The following is a 22,977-nucleotide window of genomic DNA, read 5'->3' on the forward strand; positions in this document are numbered from 1 at the left end:
CCTTTAAGACATGCTTCTTCCCAACACGTAAGTACATTTTTGCCCTTGACCCCTGTGAGAGTACTGTGAATTATGTTACTTGCCCAAGGCTTCCTGATATCAACTGACTTGACTGTACTCAAAAAAGTATTGGGACTGAGTAGCTAAGATGAAATGTGAATGCTGAATAAAATAGCACTACATCATCACAATACAAAATATTCCACAGTAAAGCCAGGAATTCTACGGTAGGGTCTGATTTCTGACTGAGCCAGTTCTCTGCTTTGGTGAACTCAATACCATGAAGTCCTAATCTAAATACAAAGACAAAGAACAAAAGGCTAAGGACATAACTCTCCACCTTGTCTTTTCAACATGTAGTAAGCATCTTTGATTTTGGACTCATCTGGCAGGGCCACCGTCCAGCTGTATAGCAGCTCAATGATTTTGCTTTTGACCTTCTCCGACACTCTGTCTCCCAGGTACTACAAGAATAATCAAGAAGGGGAAAAGGTTTAGTTTCCTCTACTCTCAGATAAAAGAATCAACCGTGAGCTATTAGATATATGAGTTGTGATGAAAACTATAGTGCAACAAGTGCTTTACAGTGCTGGCAGAGGGTAGAGCCTCTGTTTGCCTGAAGATAACATCCGAACATCGCCGGTTTGAGGCCACCGGCACCAAGAATGGTGAGACCTTGAAGCAGCTGACAAGCCAAGCCGAGTTATTCCACCTGCGCTTTGGTGTGAGCAAAGAAGCGTCTTGGCAGCCCTTCAAGTGAGAGATGAAGGAGCTGCTTGTCAGCCTGCGTGGGAGGAAACTGGAGGCGAGAATGTGATACCAGATCAGAAAAGATCCATCTGACATGTTGTGTGGTTCTTGAAAGATAGAACCTTTCTTCAATTGTAAAAATCCCTACGGGGATTTAGAACAGCCTGCCTATGTGAACTGCCTTGAATTAAAGTCTGAGGAGAAATCTGACGACCAAGAAAGGTGGTATATAAATACCTGTATTATTATTACTATTATACTATTTTCTTAACGGTCAGAAGCAATTGATCATTAGGAAATTTAGTAGGCCAAAAACCATTTTCCAGGAACCCCTTCAGAGACTGTATGAGTTTTGAGATTTAAAAATAAACTTTGTTTTTCACTTTTACAGCCATCCAAAGCATGCTTACTGGTAACAGGAAATCAATATCATACAACCGTGGTTATCTAAAACTTCTAGTTAATTTGAATTCAGATTTCTGTATCTTTGTGTAAGTCAGAGGTCTCCAAACTACAGCTCAAGAGCCTTGTCCAGCCCCCCACAAAATTTTACCGGACCCTCAGTAAATATTTTTAACTGCTAATGTTTGACATTGTAGCTCATTATATATCATTTCTAAGTTTAGCATTTTTTCTTTGTAATTGTCACATTTTCATTTGTTCTGAATCATATCATGTTGGTACAAAAAAAGATCCAAATAAAACTAGGGTCCAATCCTATACAACTTTGCAGCACTGATGCCGCCATGCCAATGGGGTGTGCATTGCATTATATGGTGGGGGACCTGTCACAAAGGCCCCCTCATGGTAAGGGAATGTTTGTTCCCTTACTGCAGGACTGCATTGCAGCTGCATCAGTGCTGGAATATTGGGATAGAATTGGACCCTTATTTATTAATTTAAAATCCATTCATTCATTCATTCGTTCATAAAACTGATTTTTTTCGGCCCACGAAAATGTTTAAAATATATGATGTGACCCTTGTACAGAAAAGTTGGAGGCCCCTGGTGTAAGCCCTATTTGTATAGAACTCTTCTCAAACATGCTGGACAATACCATACTAGCATATCAGGCTATTCAAATAACTAACCCTGATGAAGTGGGACATTTTTTTTAAAGCATAGGGTTTTTGTTTGTGTATAGCCTGCCTTACTCCAGCGGGATCTGCATGAGCAATAGTATGTGTCATCAGTTTGAACGAACAGATACACGGCATACAGGCAGAGGACAAACAAACTCCATACTAACCTTTGGAGACACAACTTTAATTAACTCATTTAAAAAACGAAATTTCCCCACTTCGTTATGAAACCTTCGCCCACAGTTCTTCATACAAGCTTCCAGCACCTGCAGTTAAGCAACAAATTGACAACATAAATCCAATGATCAGGACAAACCAACCTGAATGGTCATGGGTTGCCCAAGAACCCCTCACATGTCATTTATGTCACTAGGGCTTAAGGGGGCTCTCTCTAGAGACCAGTACCTATTCCCTAAGACTTTGGTTTTCAGAAAGGTAAGCAATAAGGGTGGAGGGGCAGCAACAGATTGTCATGGGGATTAACTGGAAGCTGTCTGAGGCATATACACCCCTTCCCCCACTCACTAAGGGCCTAACCTATCCAATGGGGTGTGCGCTGCATCTTGCAGTGGGGAGGTAGTCATGGAGGCTTCCTCAAGGTCAGGGAATATTTGTTCTCTTACATTGCATTAGGTTGCATTGCAGCTGCATCAGTGCTGGAAGGTGGGATAAGATTAGGCCCGAAAAACCCTGCTCAAGGCCTTTAGCAGAAACCACACCACTTCAGAGCTATGGAAGTGACAAATTGGACTACTCCCACTACACTCTTCGGAAGTCATAAACATCATTCTTTGAGCAAAAAGGACCGACTAAGCCAACCACCTAATTGGCCTTGAGACCAGTGGTTTAAGGCAGCACATTCAGGGAAGTGGAAAAACACACCACACTGCTCTGAGGCCATGCTGACAAGGCAACTATAGCTGCAAAGGCGACAAATCAGAGATTACTGAACCTTCTTGCCTGCATCATGTCATGTCCTCCTGAGTGTCAGTCCCCCATTCCTTATATGTGTAGCATGTCAGCTCTTCCAGGAGCACTATCTGGTCTCAGTGGGCAGCAGCAGAGCAGGTGGAGACCAGCCTCTTTTGCCCACTGGCCATGCTGCTGCTCTCCCTATGTTGCCACCCTGCCATGCCAGCAGCCTGCCAGCATCAAAGTCTTGAGGGTCAACCACCCTCCAAACATGGACACAGTCCACTGTAAGAGTGTATGAATGTGTTTGGCATGCATACCAAAGTGGGGTTTCAAAAGAGGGTTTCAAGTCTGAGGGAGGGGAGGAGAACGAAGTGGTCCTGTGTGCACTTTTGAGTGCGGCAACCGCTTTCTGAGAGTTTTTTTGGCCAGTCTAGTATCAATCTGAACTAGAACTCCTGCATAGGCACACTAACTTTCTTGCTTGCATTGGAGGAAGCCATTGTTCTTTCCTCCCTCCTCTCCCCACCCCTTCCATTCTTGTCTATTTTTTCCTCCTTCCCACTCTCAGAGTCAGTGAGTCAAATGAAATCTCACAAAAAGAAAGGGGAAGCATTATAAACGGGAAACTGTTAAACTAACACAACATTTATTTTAATTTTAGTCTTTTAATCTCTCTCTTCATGTGTGTGTGTGGGCATGTATTCTTTTAAGTGGAGGGGAATTATTCAACTTTCTTTACTATTTTTTCACTTCTGAACTGGGGAGGTTATTCATGTATTATGTGTGTTTGTTTAAAATGGTTGAAAGTGGGTCCTTGCTTCTGAACTGGGAGAAAAAGTAAAATCCTGGGTTATCTTGTGTTTGGAGAAAAAAAACTCCAGGTGCCTGTATTTCTGAACTGGGGGAAAGCACAAAACTCCTGGGTATTAATTCTTATGGGTTTGCTAAAAGAACCTGGCCATATGTCTGCTTCTGAACTGGGGAAGCACATAACTATCTTTGGTAATGGAGGGGCATCATGGCCTCATGCAGCAGAGTGCCTTGCATCAACTCTGAGGACTGATGGGACCAGGCAAACCCATGGAGATGCAACATGGATCATCCATTCTGAACTTGTATTCTACAATCACAGAGCTGGAAGGAATCAACAGGTAATCTGATCCAAACCTTAGCACAAGAGTAGTCCATTCACCCATCTATAAAGGTTGAACATATGCCATCTTCTTTTAATGCCTGTATCTCACCCATGAGTCTAGCAAAGACACTGATCTGCAGGTAAATGTACAATTTTAAAAAAGCTAAGGAGACCTACCGTCAAGGCCTGGATGGCTTCCCATTCCTGCGGTGACTGGATCTTATGAGCCAGCAATCTTACAGCTATCTGTGGACTGACATAAATGAGAAGGAAACTTTAATTTTCCATTCTATTTTGCAACATTACTGCACACGTAGCAATCAAATCTTCAAGATTTCCTCTGTAAATGTAAACGCAAAAAACTTTGAAAAGAAAAAAAAGAAACTCCTAAAATTTTATGATGGACTTTCATGTGAAGCAAAATGTTTGACAATGTGATCCATGGGGTGTCAGAAGTGTAAGTCTTCACAAAACACTCTTATGTGGTACATAAGGTACACAAGAAACACAAAATGATGCAATAGAAAAAAAAAGAGTGGCACTTGTATAACCTCAAAACCTTTCATCCAGGGCCAGCCCTAGAACTCTCAACATCTGAGACAGCAGCGTCAGTGGTGGCAAATGGGGAGACAGAGATGGGCACCCCCCCACCAAGCTGCTACTTGAGGAGATCGCTTCAGTTGGCCTCATGAATGGGCCAGCCCCGTTTCCACCAATATCAGCTGCTATCCAAAATTCACTGAGTAACCAGGGTAGCTTATAATTTCCTTAACCTTCATTTCCTCAATGCAAGGAAAAACATACTTTCTAGTTTTACCAGATGGTTGTGATTCACAACATTTAATTATAAAAACCTGAAAACTGTTTTAGAAATATAAGGACCCTAAAGGAATGCTAGGTCACAATTACTATGATGGTCATTTTATAGGAAACTGAAATCTTAGAAAAGTTAACTGACATTTCTCATATTTCCAAAGCACTCAGAAACCTGAAAATAACCATTTATAAAGACAGTCCCCTTCCTCATATTTAGCCTTTTCATTTAATTGCTTTATCACAGCCTGTCAAAACAGCATGCCTATTTTATATTCAGAACTTTCTTGCAACGTTTTTATGGTTTAGAAGCACGCAAAATATCAAAATTTATCAAATATATGTTATGTTACTCATTATAACATGAGTCGTATTAAATTAAGCAGCAAGACCTACAAGTGTTAATAAAATTGTTTCTTTTATAAAACCTTGTGATGCAGCTTGAATGGTTTTGGACACACACCCTTCAAGTTCTTTGTTGATCTGATCACAGAAGCCAATGATGTACTCCCAGTCTTCTTGTCTATTCAGAGGGTTGGTAGCTTTATCTGAGGAAGAGAAAAAAATAAGTGCCTTAATTCAGGATGCAAACAAAAGACCTCCTGTTTCTCCTGGACAGGGTAGTGATTTAGAAGTGCCATGTTATGCTATTTTTTTCCCCTTTAGGAAAACACCTTGAGAAACTACTGCTCAGTGGGGACCAGGATCTAACACATATTCCAAGCTTTCAGGATACAGTGGTGCTTCGCATAACGAAATTAATCCGTTCCGCGAGTCCTTTTGTTATGCGAATTTTTCATTTTGCGAAGTGCGTTTTCCCATAGGAATGCATTGAAATTTAATTAATGCGTTCCTATGGGCAAGAAAAGTCAGAACAAAGTCAAATTTGGTTTACAAAGTGTTTATTAAGTGCTCTTTAAAGGCATACATACTGTACAGAGGATTTCAAAAACGGGGGGGATGCTGAGTCGGGAGCTTGAAGGCTGTAATCCTATGCACACTTTCCTGGGAGCAAGCACAATGGGACTTACTTCTGAGGAGACACGCACAGGATTGTGCTCTAAGCTGGGGAGGACACAGCAGTTGCATTCAATTGCTTGCTTTCGCTGTGATCATGGGGGGAAACGTGAAGGAAATGGGGCAGTGAGAGGGTGAATGAGCGATGGGGGGGATGCTGAGTGGGGAGTTTGAAGGCTGTAATCCTGTGCACACGTTCCTGGGAGCAAGCTGACATGAAGATCCGCCCCTTACTAGGGTGGACGGGATCATAAAGGGACATGAAGATCCCCCCCCTTAAGACAAACCAGGACAAAAAAAAAATTCGTTATGCGAAGCATAAGTCATAAAAATTCGTTATGCGAGTTACCAAACTTCGCACACCGCTTTCGTTCTGCGGGTTTTTCGCTGCGCGGGGCATTCATTATGCGAGGCACCACTGTACTTCAGATCAGTAAAAAAATGAGTGTCAAACAGTGCATGTCACAAAACCTGCACCAAACTAGCTCTGCATGGAGAACACATTACAAAAGTGTCCCCCAAGGAAGTTAAGCAAACAGCCATTTTTCACTATTCCCTTGCCCCATGCCTGCCAAATTCTTATTATTTATTTAACTATAATAAACATAAAATACATAAACAAATACATAAACAATACTCTAATGATGTAGCAAGAGCGAAGCAAAAAATTCTTACTACTTATATTTTAGTCCATGCCTGCCAAATTCTCAAGCAATGAACCAGCAGATTCACAGTTAATTTTATTCCATGGGGAGTACTCTCGGCCTAGTTAAAAGTACCAAAGTCTGTCAAGGGTAGCAAGGATGCAAAACCAATCAAAGTTAAGCACTGTTGTCCTATTCAATTCAACTTTAGTTTTCGTTTTGGCTGCTTCGCACCAAAAGGTCAGTCCACTGATTTCAGCACATCTGTACCTTCCTGTATTTTCTGAGGAAAGCCTTCATCCATGAAAGTTCTTGCCCCAATCAACCAACTCATCTCATCTCTAGAGATAGTGCTTTTCTCTCCCTGTTCCTCCAGTCTAACATGGCTACTCTTCAAAAAGATGTCATCATAAATAAACCGTTTCAGAATTGGGTCCTACTATTAATATTTAGAAGTTCAAAGAAGAGAATTAAAATATGCTAGCTTCTGCACATTTTTTCTGGGTGAAATGAGTTTAAGAGGGTTCTTTCCCATTTGCCTTTTAGGCTATTTTGAGGAGATCCTATACATGGAAACACTTGTGGCATTTGGATGTTGGGCATGTGCTTAAATCTCTGAAACGACAGTGCCATCTTCCAGATAATGATTTTCAAACTTTCTGTCTTTGGGGAACCCTTTCCACATTGACTCATCTACCATGGTAGTCCTGCATGTTGCACAGGATTCTAGGGCATATTCTGGGATTTGTGAGTAGCACTGGCCAAGTATGTTGTGCTTCATTATTGCCCTACTTGAACTGCAAATGTGTCCTAAACATACCATCCTGCAGATGCACATGGCAGGGGAAAATCCATACTGGTGGACAAGGTGCCTTTCAGGAAAGCTTATCCCCCATTACTGGTCTAACTGAGGAAGCCCAAGGTTCTCTTGAGCACAGTTACTTTGGACCTAATCCTATCCAATTATCCAGTACCGATGCAGCTGCAATGCAATCTCAAGGAAAAGGAACAAACGTTCTCTTGCCTTGAGAACCCCTCCGTGGCTGTTGTCCCCCTCACAACAGGGTGTAGCACATGCCCTGCTGGCACAGATCCATCATTCCTGGAAAGCTGGATAGGATTGGGCCTGCAGTCATGTGCAGATAAGTTGTGGTAAATATTGTGGCACTCACTGGAGGTTTTCATATTTATCACAGGCAAGAGAATCACAATTTATCATCTCTATACATGCCTATCTAATATTTTCCAGTTTTGAAAGCAGCAGATTGCAAAAGCCAGAAGATATCAAGACAGATTTGTGTTTCATGTTCTATCTGCTCTAGATAGATCCGCTCAGATTCATAGCACTAGACTGCCTGTCACTGAGATGCCTGCTTTAACCTAATTTTTGCCATACAACTGACCAGAGCAAAATATGGGAAAATGAAACAGTACTCATTCTAGGTACAGAGCAATAACAGTCTGGATGTATTATATAAACAAGCAATTACTAAGAACAGAGGACAAGGAAAAGAAAAATCTTACCAGACAAGCTGAAATACAGTGACTACCAAATTGCTTTAAAATCTTAACTATGCATGTATGTGCAAGCACAAGCTAGAACAAAGTGCAGTGATTTCAGCTAAGCATGGACTATTTTATTGTATTAGGCTCTCTGTGGTCCACGGAGTTAAATTTACAAAACAGGAGGGGATACTCAGGAATTCTTCACTTATCATGCATGACTAATCTGTGTTGTGCTTTTAAGCATGAACTCTTATTTATGAACATAAGTAGTGCCTTGATAGATCTAATCATGCTTCATGCTGTCTAGATTCATTCTAAAAATTCCAACCATGAGCATACATTGAGAGTGGGCCTCCAAAAACTGACCAATCCTGCATTGCACCACAGCTTACCTTCTGACCCCTCTTACCTAGAATGTTTGCATACACCCCAAGTATTTGGGTAGGTGACATGGAAGTTTCAAGTTCTTGGGGCTCCAGTTCTTTGTCAGTTATCCATATAAGTTATTAGCAAATATGTTTTTGAATTATCCCATATATACTCATATTAATAATCTGTGCCTAAAACAACGTTCATCCAGTCACCTGGAGGCACTTATTTGCCACAGGTGACTAGGAGAGTAGCTACTCACAAGCATTTTGTTGTAAGTACTAATGCATTCATGATATATAAACACACAAATGTACACTAGAATTCCACTTTACTACAGTTTCGGGCTTTGCTTCTGAAGGTGGAAGATGTCATTCTGCGACTTAATATTGCACAAATATGGTTCACAGTGTTTTACAACTAGTATTTTACATTAGCTCATATGGAACATCAAATACATGTAACAAGTCTTCCTACCACCCCCACTAATTATATTCATTTAGTCTTTTTTCTCCTCTTCATTAGTTTGGGTTTACCTCCCCAACTCAACATGGGGTAGATCCATGATCATCCTGAGCAAACCAAGATTTACTCAGGTGGCCCCTATTATTGAAATGAAGTGCCCAGCCTACTGGTCACAACTGCCACAAGATACATGACACACTGCAAAAGCCAGGGGGCAACATTTTTTATATCTGCCTTCAACCCCTGGCAGATTTCTCTCCAAACCTGAGGTAAACGATTTTGGTGGTATTTTCTGCAACAATAGCAGAGACTCCATGTCACCTGGATCCAGCCCAGGCAGCTGGGAGCTCCCCAGGAACAAGGGTCTCCCCTGGGGTAGAGGCCTACTCGGAAGTAAAACCCGAGTACTCGCAGGACTGGGGTCCCTTACAGAGCACCAACCCGGGAGGAGGAATAAGGACCAGCTGGGAACATCAGGCAGGCACATGGTTAGGAGGGGTGGGGCCGGCCCAAGAGGGAAGAGGCCTCATAAGGAGCCTGGAGAGGGAAGAGGGAGGTCACTCCTCTCCAGAGGGGAGTAAGGCCCAAGGCAAGCCAGAGGGAAAGCAGCTTCCCTGCCTAAGGGATAGGAGAGAGGCCTCCAGAGGCAGGGGACGGGGATCTGCCCTGGAGAAAGGAGGCTGGGGGGGAAGACTTCCATGACCCTCCTGGACACAGAGGGCGACCCCTAGAGAGATGGGATCACGGAAACGGGGCATTGAAGCCCACTATACCCCAAGGGGGCCAGTTGGCTGGAGAACCAGCACAGAGACAGCAGGGGCCCTCCTGAGGCCAGGCAGCCTGACCCTGACCAGTAGGGTTATATCTGACAAGTGCCCAGACCTCGGGGCAAGGGGTGCGGAGCTGAAGCCTGGGGCTGAGAACACCCAGAAACGGGGAGGGTCAGGGACCAGCCAACGTCGTCGCCACAAGTCGGCATAATGTACGTAGGCCTGTGAAGGAACAGGCCTCATAAATGTGAAACGGTTGACGTTATTAAACCGCTTGTATTGAACAACTGCACCCGCCTCCCGCCCGTTAATCTGTTGCCGACCATCGCTCAAGGACCGGGTAAGCCCCTCGCACTCACCTACAACCCCAGGGAAGGGGCCACCTCCCGCTATGGACGTGACACTCCAACTCCAAATTTTGTCTGTCACATTTACTGTGTAGTACCTTGCTATAGGGCAGTGTCTACTAAATAAAGAAGGGACAATTAAAGCAGAATTCAAAATCAAGGCAGCTCAAATTCAACCTCCACCCATGTTGCAGAGAGGGTATCTGTATATCTGTAATTGTTTTGCATAATTTATTCTGTTCTGCTGTTCATAAAGAAAGGCAAGGAACAGTTTAGGGCAGGGGTGCTCACACTTTTTTGGCTCGAGAGCTACTTTGAAACCCAGCAAGGCCCGGAGATCTACCAGAGTTTTTTTTACAATGTTCGTGCCATCATAACATATAACATTTATGTGTACAATGTATGTTGGTGTACCTTGAGCCCCACTGAGTATAACAGGACTTACTCCTGAGTAGACATGCCTAGGATTAGGCTGTGAGGCTGTAATCCTAGCCACACTTACCTGGGAGTAAGTCCCATTGAGTACAATGGGCCTTACTCCCGGCGTTTCCTCCCAGAGGCACCTGAAGGGGGGGTCGGCACTACGCAATCTACTCATTTTGCTTTGTGATCTACTGGTAGATCGTGATCCACCTATTGAGCACCCCTGGTTTAGGGTAATTGAACCCTGCCCTATCAATGGTGGAAACACTGCTTAGCCCCCACTCTGGCATTCATTGTTGGCAACCTTCAGTCTCGGAAGACTATGGTATCGCGCTCTGGATGGTGGTTCTGGAACAGCGTCTAGTGTGGCTGAAAAGGCCGATTCGGGAGTGACAATCCCTTCCACACTGGGAGCAAGTGTAGTGTGTCCCTGGTCTGTCTCCCTGGCTATGGGCCTTCCTTCTTTGCCTCTTTGCCTCAGACTGTTGGCAAAGTGTCTCTTCAAACTGGGAAAGGCCATGCTGCACAGCCTGCCTCCAAGCAGGCCGCTCAGAGGCCAGGGTTTCCCACTTGTTGAGGTCCACTCCTAAGGCCTTCAGATCCCTCTTGCAGATGTCCTTGTATTGCAGCTGTGGTCTACCTGTAGGGCGCTTTCCTTGCTCGAGTTCTCCATAGAGGAGATCCTTTGGGATCCGGCCATCATCCATTCTCACAACATGACCAAGCCATCGCAGGCGTCTGTTTCAGCAGTGCATACATGCTAGGGATTCCAGCTCGTTCCAGGACTGTGTTGTTTGGAACTTTGTCCTGCCAGGTGATGCCGAGGATGCGTCTGAGGCAGCGCATGTGGAATGCGTTCAGTTTCCTCTCCTGTTGTGAGCGAAGAGTCCATGACTCGCTGCAGTACAGAAGTGTACTCAGGACGCAAGCTCTGTAGACCTGGATGTTGGTATGTTCCGTCAGCTTCTTGTTGGACCAGACTCTCTTTGTGAGTCTGGAAAACGTGGTAGCTGCTTTACCGATGCGTTTGTTTAGCTCGGTATAGAGAGAAAGAGTGTTGGAGATCGTTGAGCCAAGGTACACAAAGTCATGGACAACCTCCAGTTCATGCGCAGAGATTGTAATGCAGGGAGGTGAGTTCACATCCTGAACCTGTGTTTTCTTCAGGCTGATTGTCAGTCCAAAATCTTGGCAGGCCTTGCTAAAACAATCCATGAGCTGCTGGAGATCTTTGGCAGAGTGGGTAGTGACAGCTGCATCGTCGGCAAAGAGGAAGTCACGCAGACATTTCAGCTGGACTTTGGACTTTGCTCTCAGTCTGGAGAGGTTGAAGAGCTTTCCGTCTGATCTGGTCCGGAGATAGATGCCTTCTGTTGCAGTTCCAAAGGCATGCTTCAGCAGGACAGCTGAAGAAAATCCCAAACAAGGTTGGCGCAAGAACACAGCCCTGCTTCACTCCGCTTCGGATGTCAAAGGGGTCTGATGTGGAGCCATCGAAGACAACAGTGCCTTTCATGTCCTTGTGGAAAGATCTGATGATGCTGAGGAGCCTGGGTGGACATCCAATCTTGGGGAGAATCTTGAAGAGGCCATCCCTGCTGACCAGGTCGAAAGCCTTCATGAGATCTATGAAGGCTATAAAGAGTGGCTGTCGTTGTTCCCTGCATTTCTCCTGCAGTTGTCTAAGGGAGAATACCATATCAGTGGTGGACCTGTTGGCTCGGAATCCGCACTGCGATTCCGGATAGACGCTCTCTGCAAGTACCTGGAGCCTCTTTAGTGCAACTCGGGCAAACAGCTTTCCTACTACGCTAAGGAGAGAGATGCCGCGGTAGTTGTTGCAGTCACCCCTGTCGCCTTTGTTCTTGTACAGCGTGATGATGTTTGCATCCCTCATGTCTTGAGGTACTCCACCTTCTCTCCAGCAAAGACAGAGGATTTCATGCAGCTCAGTGACAATGATCTTTTTGCAGCACTTTAGGACTTCAGCAGGGATGCTGTCTTTTCTGGTGCCTTGCCAAAGGCAAGGGAGTCCAGGGCCACGTGAAGTTCTTCTAGGGTTGGTTCACTGTCAAGCTCCTCCAACACAGGCAGGCACTCAATGTTGTTCAGCGCTTCTTCGGTGACTACATTTTCTCTGGAATATAGCTCAGAGTAGTGCTGCACCCAGCGTTCCATCTGCTGCGCCCGATCCTGGATGACCTCGCCTGTGGCAGACTTCAGAGGGGCAATTTTCTTCTGTGTTGGACCTAGGGCCTGCTTGATACCATCATACATCCCCTTGATGTTGCCCGTGTCAGCTGCTATCTGTATCTCGGAACAGAGCTGGAGCCAGTAGTCGTTAGCACATCTCCTGGCAGCCTGCTGGACTTTGCTGCGAGCAGCTCGGAGGACCTGCAGGTTACGCTCACTGGGACAGGCCTTGTATGCTGCTTGAGCTCTCGTCTTTTCCTCAATGAGTGGTGTCAACTCCTCAGAGTGGGCTTCAAACCAGTCTGCCGTCTTGTTGGTCTTCTTGCCAAATATGGACAAGGCGGTGTTGTAAATGGTATTCTTGAAATGTTCCCATCTGTTGGATGCGTTTGCATCGGCCGGGCCTGGAAGAGATTCCTCAAGTGCTCGTGCAAATTCCTCCACTTTCCTCTGATCCCAGATCTTGCTGGTATCAATGCGAGGTCTTCCTTCCTTTTTCGTGTGATACAGTCACTTTGCTTGCAGTTTCACTCTGCTGCACACCAGAGAGTGGTCAGTGTCGCAGGCAGCACCGTGATAACTGCGTGTGATCTTGATGCTGGGAAGGCTGGAGCGTCTGGAGAGAATCAGGTCGAGCTGGTGCCAGTGCTTTGATCTTGGGTGTCTCCAAGAGACTCTATGTTGGGGCTTCATGTTGAAGAATGTGTTGCTGACACAGAGACCGTGATGACAGCAAAACTCTAGCAGGCGTTGGCCATTTTCATTCATCTTTCCAGTGCCGAACTGACCTAAGCAAGTGGGCCACGAACTGTGATCAGCACCAACTCTAGCATTGAAATCGCCGAGGATGAACAATAGCTCTTTTACAGGGATCTTCTTGATAGTGGTGGCCAGGTCATCGCAGAATTTGTCTTTGGCTTCTGCTGGAGACGACAGAGTCGGTGCATAAGCACTGATGAGTGTGACAGGTCCTGCTGATGACTGGAGCTGCAGGGACAAAATTCTTTCACTTCCCACAGTAGGTGGGATGATGGATTCCAGCAGGGTATTTCTGACCGCAAAGCCAACGCCATGTTCCCTGGTTTCGTTTGGTGGTTTTCCCTGCCAGAAAAATGAGAAATTTCTCTCCTTGACAGATCCGGAATCTGGCAGACTTGTCTCTTGAAGGGCGACGATGTCCATCTGCAGTCTGCTCAGCTCCATGTCGATGACAGCTGTTTTGCGTGCATCGTCTATTTCTTGCAGGTCGTCAGAGAAGCCAGGTGTCATTGTCCTTACGTTCCAGGTGCCCACTTTTAGGGCAGGAGTTTTCTGTTTTCTGTTGCATGGTGCAGAGTTGTCGATCCGCTTGTCGGTTTTCACCCTAAACCCCATGCACCCCATGAGGTTAACGGACCGTGGCGAGGCAACACCTTACTGGCTGGGGACTGCCCAGCTTAAGGCGGGCAGTAGCTGCCCAATGAGATGCAATGATCTCTCCCACCGTCGGAAGCAGCCCCTGGCGTCACGCTCTACGCCAATCGAGCGAAGACTTATAACCGGTAAACTGCTGCTTCCCGTGTTGTGCCGACGCCGTATGGCGAAGTTGGAGTGTCCTCTCCAGTGCGTGAAGCCTGGGTAAAGAAGGTATGGAGGATATGCTGTTACCCATGCAGCAAATCCCCCCTCTCCACGTCACTGGAATGGTCCAATGGCATTACCCACATGCTTTCATGCTTATCAATGTAGCAGAACTCTGTAGCCTCTGAAAATCTCTCAGGATGCTGAATTCTAAAACAGGTCCATGGTGACTATGGATTCTGCAGATACAAGTCCACTGAGCCCCATATACGATAATGACAGAGCAGTATAATCCTGGGTAAACAATGCTTCTGACCACCCAAATCGTTTGAATTCTGCACTCATGCAGAACAATGAAGCTGTACTGTCTCTTAACACTAAAGAATCTAATACTGTATACTCATTATCATGAGTATGATCTCATAGCCTAAGAAGAAGAAGAAAAACTGTAGAGGTGGACATTCCTCTTTTCCTTATCATAATATTCATTCTCAAAGTGGACAGATTACACTGCCAGCAGGTCTAATTGCAGTTACTATGTTCTTATTCCCAGAGATCTTATCCTCAGGGATGGAAGCTTGCCAGTTCATTCTCCAGGAGCACAAAAGAGACTTTGAGTGACATGAACCAGAAAATAGCGGCTGATGCTTTATAACACATTCACTATCCTGTCAGAACACAGCTCCAGGACACTGGACACCAAAACATCTTGGCCACATCCTGTAGTAGACTTACACAGCATCATATATACAGTGTAACATCCCTTTGTTACCTCCAGTTCTGAAACATTAATGAGGCAACATTCAGATATATCTTTCATATAAACCAAGAGTGGCTTTCATTCATCCTTTTGATCTTTAAGAGACACTAACTGATGGGATAATATAGCAGCCTCTTCAATGAAAGAGAAAAAAGTGATAAACATCCAAATACAAAACACAGAGACCAAATACTGGATTGCACATCCAGATCAAGAAGTGGTTCTTCACACTTGTGTGGAGCAAACAGAATGCCAAATCATAAACAGACATTATTTATTTATACACCACATCCAAGGATCAAGTCTTCACAAAGTAGTTTATGAAAACAAACATAAAACCAGAGTAAAAAGATAAATGTGATAAAATAAATGTGAAACAAATTAATTATTAATTATTAACAGTATTTATATACTGCTTTTCAACTAAAAGTTCACAAAGAGGTTCTTTCACAAAGCAATTCTCACAAATAGGAGAATAAGAATTTCCACAAACACATCAGGAATTAAAACCAGCATTCAAATCCCTAAAAGATCAACAATCAGAGGCTAGGCAGAATAAAAATGCCTTCAAGACCTTTTTAAAGCAGCCAGTGTAATAGCTTGCATATATGTCAGGAAGGCCCAGCTAGTGGCCTATGGCCAGATATCCCCCAGTCCACCCCAAGCACTTTTGTGGACCCTGGGGGCCTTACCAAATACTCCATCAATTTGGAAGAAATGAAGATAATGCAGTGTTTCTCAAACTGTGGGTCGGGACCCACTAGGTGGGTTGTGAGCCAATTTCAGGTGGGTCCCCATTCATTTCAATATTTTATTTTTAATATATTAGATGCTACCATAGTATGTGACTGCATCTGGGGAAATGTTACAGACCTATACTTTTAACAAGCTACTATGTTTATTCTTGTAATAATGACAATAAATGGGACTTATTCCTGGCAAGTGTGGGTAGGATTGCAGCCTAGAATTGTTAAAAATTTTCTTGCCTGATGATGTCACTTCCAGTCACGACATCACTTCCAGTGGGTCCTGACAGATTCTCATTCTAAAAAGTGGGTCCCAGTGATATGTGCGAGAATAACTGACAACATATTATGTATCTTTTTGCAATGTTTTGCATGTAACATGAAACTGTACGAATAGTTGACTGTGTGGGAACAACTGAGTATTCCATTTTCAGCCATTGATTTTTTGGTTAAAAGGTAGAAATGGAAGCTCTAGCAGAGAGGTACAGTATTTGTGTACCTCACAGCAATCAAAAGCAAGAAGGAGAAAGAAGTTGATGTATTTGCTACATTATACTTGGAAAGCAGACTACAGAAGAGTTACAGGGCAATCCTATATGTGTTGCTCAGAAGAAAGTCCACTGTATTCAATAAGATTTACTCTCAGGTAAATGCATTATAGGATTATAGACTTACCAAACCCCTGGAAGATAAATCCTTTCTGAACTATCTGGGGGGGGGGGGGGAAATGAATGATTTTCATACTTTTACTAAACAATGATAATCCTTGTATGTTCAGGATCTACATAATAGTAGAGTCTCTACAGAGTTGTTCCCTGAGTATATTTATATTTTCTAGTTTCAAATGACCTTCCAATTAAACTTTCAGCATCTCAGAGCCAAGAATACTTCTCTGCTCTTCAGCTAGAAATTTCCTTCATGCATGGGTGATATTCAGTGAATGACTGCCTCAGGGACAGATAGAAAGGAGGTCTGCACGTATTGAATACATTACTACGAAATTATATACAGAAATGGGAAAGAATGTTTTAAAAGCAAGAAGATGATCAAAGCAAGTATGAAAAGCTTAAGAACATTTTAATATTTATTTGGCCAAGTGGAAATTATGGCAATATATGATAGCATTCCACATGAATAAGAATGTGATATACTGAAAGTTTTGATTCTGGAAATGCTTTTGCCCATGCTTGATTCAGTACTGCAAGTACAATACTTACTTAGTGGCAACAATTTATTTCAGAAGTACACCACCTACACAAACCATACTCACAGTGCTTACAAGCAAGCCCCATTGCTGTTATAGAAGCTGAATTCAAGACACATCAAGCCGTAGCCACTAGACCTCTTAGTGGCAAGTTGAAATCTGTATAACAGTTTCAAAGAACTAATAGTATGGACCTCTATAGAGGTATCAGTTGGAGATTCAAACAAGAAAAAGGAAAGTTAAGAAGCTAGAAAATTAGAAAATGCATCCATGCATGGTACTTTCCCTAAAACAAAGATGGCCTACAATATGACCTCTCATACATTACTTGAAAGTGCATTCCACTGTTTCAATGAAATGATGTCTCCACAATGGGCATGATCCTTTCCCAAAGAAATGCAGTGTCACCAGGTTTCCACATAACTGTTTTCCCCTTTCCATGTCAGCACACACATCAGGACCACAAGTGTGTCAACCTTTATGGGGAACGCAAGATCTAGGTGATGCACACAGACCTTGGAGCAGAGCAGCCTAGCACACTGACTATTTGTGTCCATGTGGCAAAGGGAAAAACTAGGGCTAGGGAGATCCCACCCTGGTGCTGCACCTGGTACAAGAAAAGGTTGTGCCCAGTTGTGATCAGAGCATAATGCACTTTGGTAAACCCTAGAGATGCTTGTTGAAACTCAAAAGTCTCCATTTTTACCATCAAAAAAATAAACATAAAAATAAAGGGTTCAGCTGGCATATTTATGGAAGAATGCTTGGTTCCTACCTTATAAACTATTTTTAAAATCTACTCCACCTCTGTAACAATTCAAAGGGGTTAAAAACTTAATTAGAAACTGAGTAAAATAGAAAGAAAACAAAATAACAGAGCCTAAAGCAGCAAACTCTAGTTCCTCTAATGCAGGGCTTGATCACTCAACACTGGATGAGTCACCGCTGAATGTATATGAACAGATTCCACCAAGAAGAATTGTGCTTGAGGTGCTATGAACAGTCTATGTGTGTCATTTGATCTGTAATAGCTCATTCACACACTGAAGTCACAACTTGCGTGTTGCAATCATCAGGTGATGAATAAGTAAACATGAACTAGCCCTAAGTGCAAATTTCCATGCTTCATGATATCTCGGAAAGCTTCATGATTTTGATTCATTATTTTGAAAAAAATAACTACAGAAAGTCTTTGGGTAGTCAAAAATACACCATAACGGTCCCACATGCATGCAAATCAGTTTATTTTCCTTTGGCAATATGTTGTTTGCAGGCTTTAATATTCATTGCTCAAATTCAATTGCAAATGAAGGTCTTTGTCTGAAGAACATCTTCAAAAGCCTAATAACTATGAGTATAGTATACTGTATCAGCACTTTCACAAGGGTTCATATAAGGTGCTACGTGCTCACTAGGCCTAACCTGATATCCAATACATTCATACTGTAGCATAGACGTAAAAACAGGAAAATTACTAGCAACATTACTTGCTGTTCCCCATTCTGTTGATTAAATTATGCCCTGCTTCCCTAACCTACAGAAAATAGCTCAAGCAGGGTTGCTAAACACACAATATTGGGAAACATATTTCAGTTGACTAGACCCTCGATATCCTTTCCACATTGGACTTCTGCAACTTGGTTAGTGTGGCATATGTTATTTTTAACAGTAGTTTGGTTCGGTTTTACCAGTTATTAGCCCCATTTCTTGCACTTCTGTTGATGGAAAGAGGCTTTCACCAGCTTCTGAATTCCAAAGAGTTTTCCCTAAGAGAAGTCCTTTGAAACTTGAGGTTTACTTGCATTGTTCTCACCACAACACAATTGTCCAGCAAACGGTAACACTGTTCTACTTAATGCCTTTGGTGTTATGTCCAACACAGCAACATAATTTTAACAAAGGTACATTAAAAACATTTATCACCTTGCCCTTGAAACAATGTCTTAAAAAGCTGCTACAGTGCAATGGCTAACAGGCTGAACTATATACCATACCAGGGGTGGCCAAAGTTTTTGGCAGGAGGGCCACCGTCTCTCAGAGGGTTGGCGGCCGGGGAAAAAAGAATTAATTCACTTTTAAAATTTGAATAAATTTACATAAGTTTACATAAATGAATGTATTAAAGATGAACTTATATGAATTAATGAAAGTCTTGCAATAGCTCAAGGCCCATAAAAGGCCTTGCACAAAGCAAGGCTGGCCTTTCCTTTGCTGCCGCAACAGCATCACAGACGTGAAACAACAAGCAGTGGAGGGAGCCCTCATCCCACAGCTCATGTGAGCGGTCAAACAATTGCCCTCACACTGAGAGCAGTTGCATCGGCCAGTGCGGGCTCCAACAAATCTCCGGAGGGCCAGAGGCTCCTTGGAGACTGGGGGCTCTCTGAGGGCCACACTGAGAGGCCTCAAGGGATGCAAGTGGTCCCAGGGCTGGAGTTTGGGCACCCCTGTACTATACTAAGAAGCCCTTGATTCAAATCTTACCTCTACCATGCACTGCTAGATAGTCTTTCTATAATATATGTGAAGTACTCAAAGAACTGTATAAATAATAAAGCAAACTCACTTTAAACCAATTTATTTTAGCAAAAATAAAACTTGTGATATTATTTCCTCCCTTTGTAATGCATTCTATAACCCAAAACATTGATTATCAAATCTTATATGTTTGGTATAGGCTGAACAACCAGAATGTAATTTACTAGGGAAATTGAAGAATGTAAGACCAGAATGCAAACCATTGGTAAAACTAGGGACGAGAGGCAGGGGAAGTTCTGACCAGTAGGTAAAAGATTTATGTCTCCTCTTCTCCAGAGATTTAAGCAGCTTACACTGTAAAAATAATACAATTTAAGGGGGGGGGGAACCACCAACAACAACAGCAGAAACGACAAATCAAAAAATAGATAAAAACTATCTAGTGTAGCTCATTAAAGAGTAGCAAAGGCTAGCTGCAAAAGATAACTCATTGCCACTGGACGACTGGCAGTGAGGGAGCCCATCACAGCTCACAGGGCAGGGTTACTGCCAACCATAACTCTGAAGGAGACAGACCATATAAAAAGACCTCTCTAAAAGACATTACCGAGCAGCTTTGCATGGGGGGGAGGCAGTGTCTGGGACTCTTTTAAGCCCTACATGGCCTAGATCTAAAAGTAATAACCAGCACCTTGAATCACTCCTGGAGGCCTTCTACAGAAGTAACCAAAGCAGGTGCATCAACAATGGTACTACATGGTCATGCAAACAGGAACCCATCTGCAGCCAAGCAACTGCACTTTGCATCAGCTGAAATTTCTGATGGGGGTCTTTCATGGGAAGTTCTTCCATGAGAACACTGCAGTAATTTCTGCCCAAGGTAACTAGGGCATGGGTAACTGTGACTAGGTCTCACTGCGACAGAAATGGGTGCAGCTGGAGTCCCAGTTGGTACCCCAGGATATAGCAATCCAGGAGTAAAGTCAGGTCTAGAAATACCCCCTAAGGGCCCAATCCAGACTTGTACTTGGTTCAATGCAAGTCCCCTGCAATGGTCCGGGAGTATCACAAAAGTGCCATAAAGTACTTTTGCACCACTCAAAGGGGAGTGCACTGCTGCAAACCCCAGGTCAAGGTGAGTTGCATTGGATGAGCTCGGCCAACGCAAGGGTATGGAGGTGCATGGAGGGGCAGGGAGTAAGTGAGAGGGAGATTTTGGGGCAGGGGGAGGATGTGCAGTGGGTGTTCCTGGGGGCAATCAGGAGTGGGAGGTGGGACCAGGACCCCGCAGTTATGCTGAATCCTGACCCTGTTCCCAGGAGGCCCAGGGCAGACCTGGGCTGCTCAGATTGCATCACATTGTCAGGTGGCACAGAACCAAGTAGACCCACTGAGGCCGCTGCAGCGCAACACAGGGTAAGGGGAAACATTTCCCATCGCCTCGGGCTACGCTGCTTTTGGCCTCAAACTTATGTGGGATACAATGAAGACCTACTGGCCTGCCTGCTTCCAGCGCAAGTTAGGATTGCACCCTAAGCTGCACACCTGATCTGCTGACCCATCAAGAACAAGTTGCCATACCATCGCCAGCCCAGAAAAACCTCTGTCTCATCCAGATTTAATTTCAGTCTGTTCACCCTCATCCAGCTCCTCAGTAACTCCAGACATCAATTCAGTTCATCCAATATGAAAAGGATATGCTTAGAATTTCATGACCTTCCTCTTTTTAGAAATGAATTGCTTGGTAAAGGTGCCAGACTTTAGGCTGTTTGCATCCATTGCAACTGCAGCTCCAAGTTTCTGCTTAGATAGGTCAAGCGAAATGCATGGAGTTTTGCTAGATCCACATTAGAGAAAGAGCTCACCCATTTGCAAATGGCAAAGAACATGGTCTAACTCCCATCTCTATTTAAAAGCAACCAAGGAAATAACTGTATTCATTTTCACTAGTAGCATTTAGGAGCTGTAGACTGCACAGTAAAAGAGGAAGGTAGACAGGAAATAAAACAGAACAGTGATGTAGACTAGTCAAGCAGCAAGGCAAGCAGCTTACTGGGCAGATGCAGAGAGCAAGGAAAAAATAAGGTGAGTGTAAGTCAGGTACTTCTTTCAGCAACTGGCAAATTTTTCCCACACAAACCAAGACTACAGTCCTCAACACACTTCCTAGAGGCTTAACCCCATTGAACACAATGGTACTCTTGAGAAAACAGGCACTGCAAACGGAGGAAATGTAACCTGGACATGATCAGGAGCCAATGAAATTAGCACAGTTGGCATCATAATGTGAAGAAGCCTTTCAGGAACAGCAGGATGGGCCATACTGACAACTGAGATGTAGCACAAAACAAGTACTCTGCGCAAGTTACCAGACTGGAGAGGCAGCATCCTATTTACAAACAGGAAATGTGTATTACTCATTACAGGTTGTGCTTGTATTACTAATTGCTAATTGTGAAATATTTTAACATCATCAGAGCAATGCAAGGGTAGAGGAAGTGCTAGAAGGGACATTGACATATATTGGAAATACAGAAATGATGATGGTCACACAGAGGGACACAATCAGTGGTAGTGATACTGGTACAATTCAGTTCTTCAGAAGATATCCCAAATATTCTCACAGTACTGTCACAAACAGCCCTGTGAGAAAGGTGAGCATTGTTATCCCTATCTTATAGAGGTGGTCCTAAGGTTGAGAGACAATAACTTGCCTAAGGTTATTTGATGAGTTCACAGCTGACATGAGATCAGAAGCAGGGCCTTCCTGGCTCATAGGTAATACTTTGCCCTCTGCCGTCCTTTGATTTCCTAAAAAGGAGTACTAACCTTAAAAGGGAAATTGGAAAAAGCAGGAGGAAGAGGAAATAATGGGTCAGCTTGCGGAAAAGATGCCAAGTCTTTCTAAATAGCTATCTAAAAGTAGGTAAGGGCAGAGAGTGACAAGAGAGAGGGGGAGTAAAATGTGGATTTCCATCCCCCATGAAGAAGAGGGAGGTTCACTGGGTGCATCAGTGATTGGGGCAAGGAGAATTATCTGCCCGGCCTAAAGAGAGGCAAGAGACTACAGTGATCTTTAGCCTCTTTCATTCGCCTTTCACAGCACACTGACAAGGCACTAAAATGGTCAGGGCACACCATCAGGTTTTGGAAAACCAACAAGGCACACGCTGCTGCCAGTGAGGGGCTCACATCTGCCATACTAATCAATGACCTTCCCCCAAACTCCTGTGGCACACCTGTGGACCACTGGCGGCACACCAGTGTGCCAAGGCACAGCGGTTGAAAATGGTTGGGCTACATGCTGCACAGGTGAGCAGCAAGCCTAGCCTTGGAGCCCCAAGCGAGGGGTGAGCCTACTCAGGGCGGGCTGGAGTCGCTCAGGTGAGAGGGAAGGGCACGGCCCGGGCAGAGGCGGGGGGCAGCCACAGGTAGGGCTGCAGTGGGCAGGCACCTCCGCCTCCAGCAGCCGCACAGCGAAGGGAGGTCGGCCGGTCCAGCGCGCCGAGAGAGGCTGCGCCTGTCACCGGGCCGCCTCCCGGGCAGCTGCAGCCCAGGCTTTGTCTGCGGGCTGAGCCCCGCTCGCTGCCTCCAGCCCAGCCCCACTCACGCCCCTCCGGGCCCTGCGCGCCTCCCCGGCCCCTTTCCTTGCCCCCACCCCGCGAAGGGAGGGTCGCGTCTCGCTGCCGCCCCCCGTGCTCGGCGGAAAAGGGGAGGACGGGCCGGGGTTACTCACTCAGCCAGGACTCCAGGCTTTCCCCTTCCGCCTCCGCCATGTTGCCGGCCGGCCTGGAGACTCC

At 44.5% G+C, this 22,977-nt stretch overlaps 1 protein-coding gene across 2 annotated transcripts in view; it reads right to left on the minus strand.

Annotated features, from left to right (window-relative positions):
• GGA3 (golgi associated, gamma adaptin ear containing, ARF binding protein 3) overlaps positions 1-22,976 on the minus strand; it is a 45,837-nt gene extending 22,861 nt beyond the window's left edge. For both annotated transcript variants that reach the window (XM_066616999.1, XM_066616998.1), the window contains exons 1-5: positions 22,914-22,976; positions 5,159-5,243; positions 4,060-4,135; positions 2,000-2,098; positions 341-464 (exon numbers count right to left, since the gene is read on the minus strand). In XM_066616999.1, coding sequence (XP_066473096.1) covers positions 341-464; positions 2,000-2,098; positions 4,060-4,135; positions 5,159-5,243; positions 22,914-22,953 — 424 coding nt within the window. In that variant the 5' untranslated portion in view covers positions 22,954-22,976. The remainder of the gene's footprint in view (positions 1-340; positions 465-1,999; positions 2,099-4,059; positions 4,136-5,158; positions 5,244-22,913) is intronic.
• Position 22,977: the final 1 nt, after the last annotated feature.

Source organism: Tiliqua scincoides, chromosome 2 (assembly GCF_035046505.1).
Source record: "Tiliqua scincoides isolate rTilSci1 chromosome 2, rTilSci1.hap2, whole genome shotgun sequence".
In the NCBI taxonomy this organism is placed as follows: Eukaryota; Metazoa; Chordata; class Lepidosauria; order Squamata; family Scincidae; genus Tiliqua; species Tiliqua scincoides.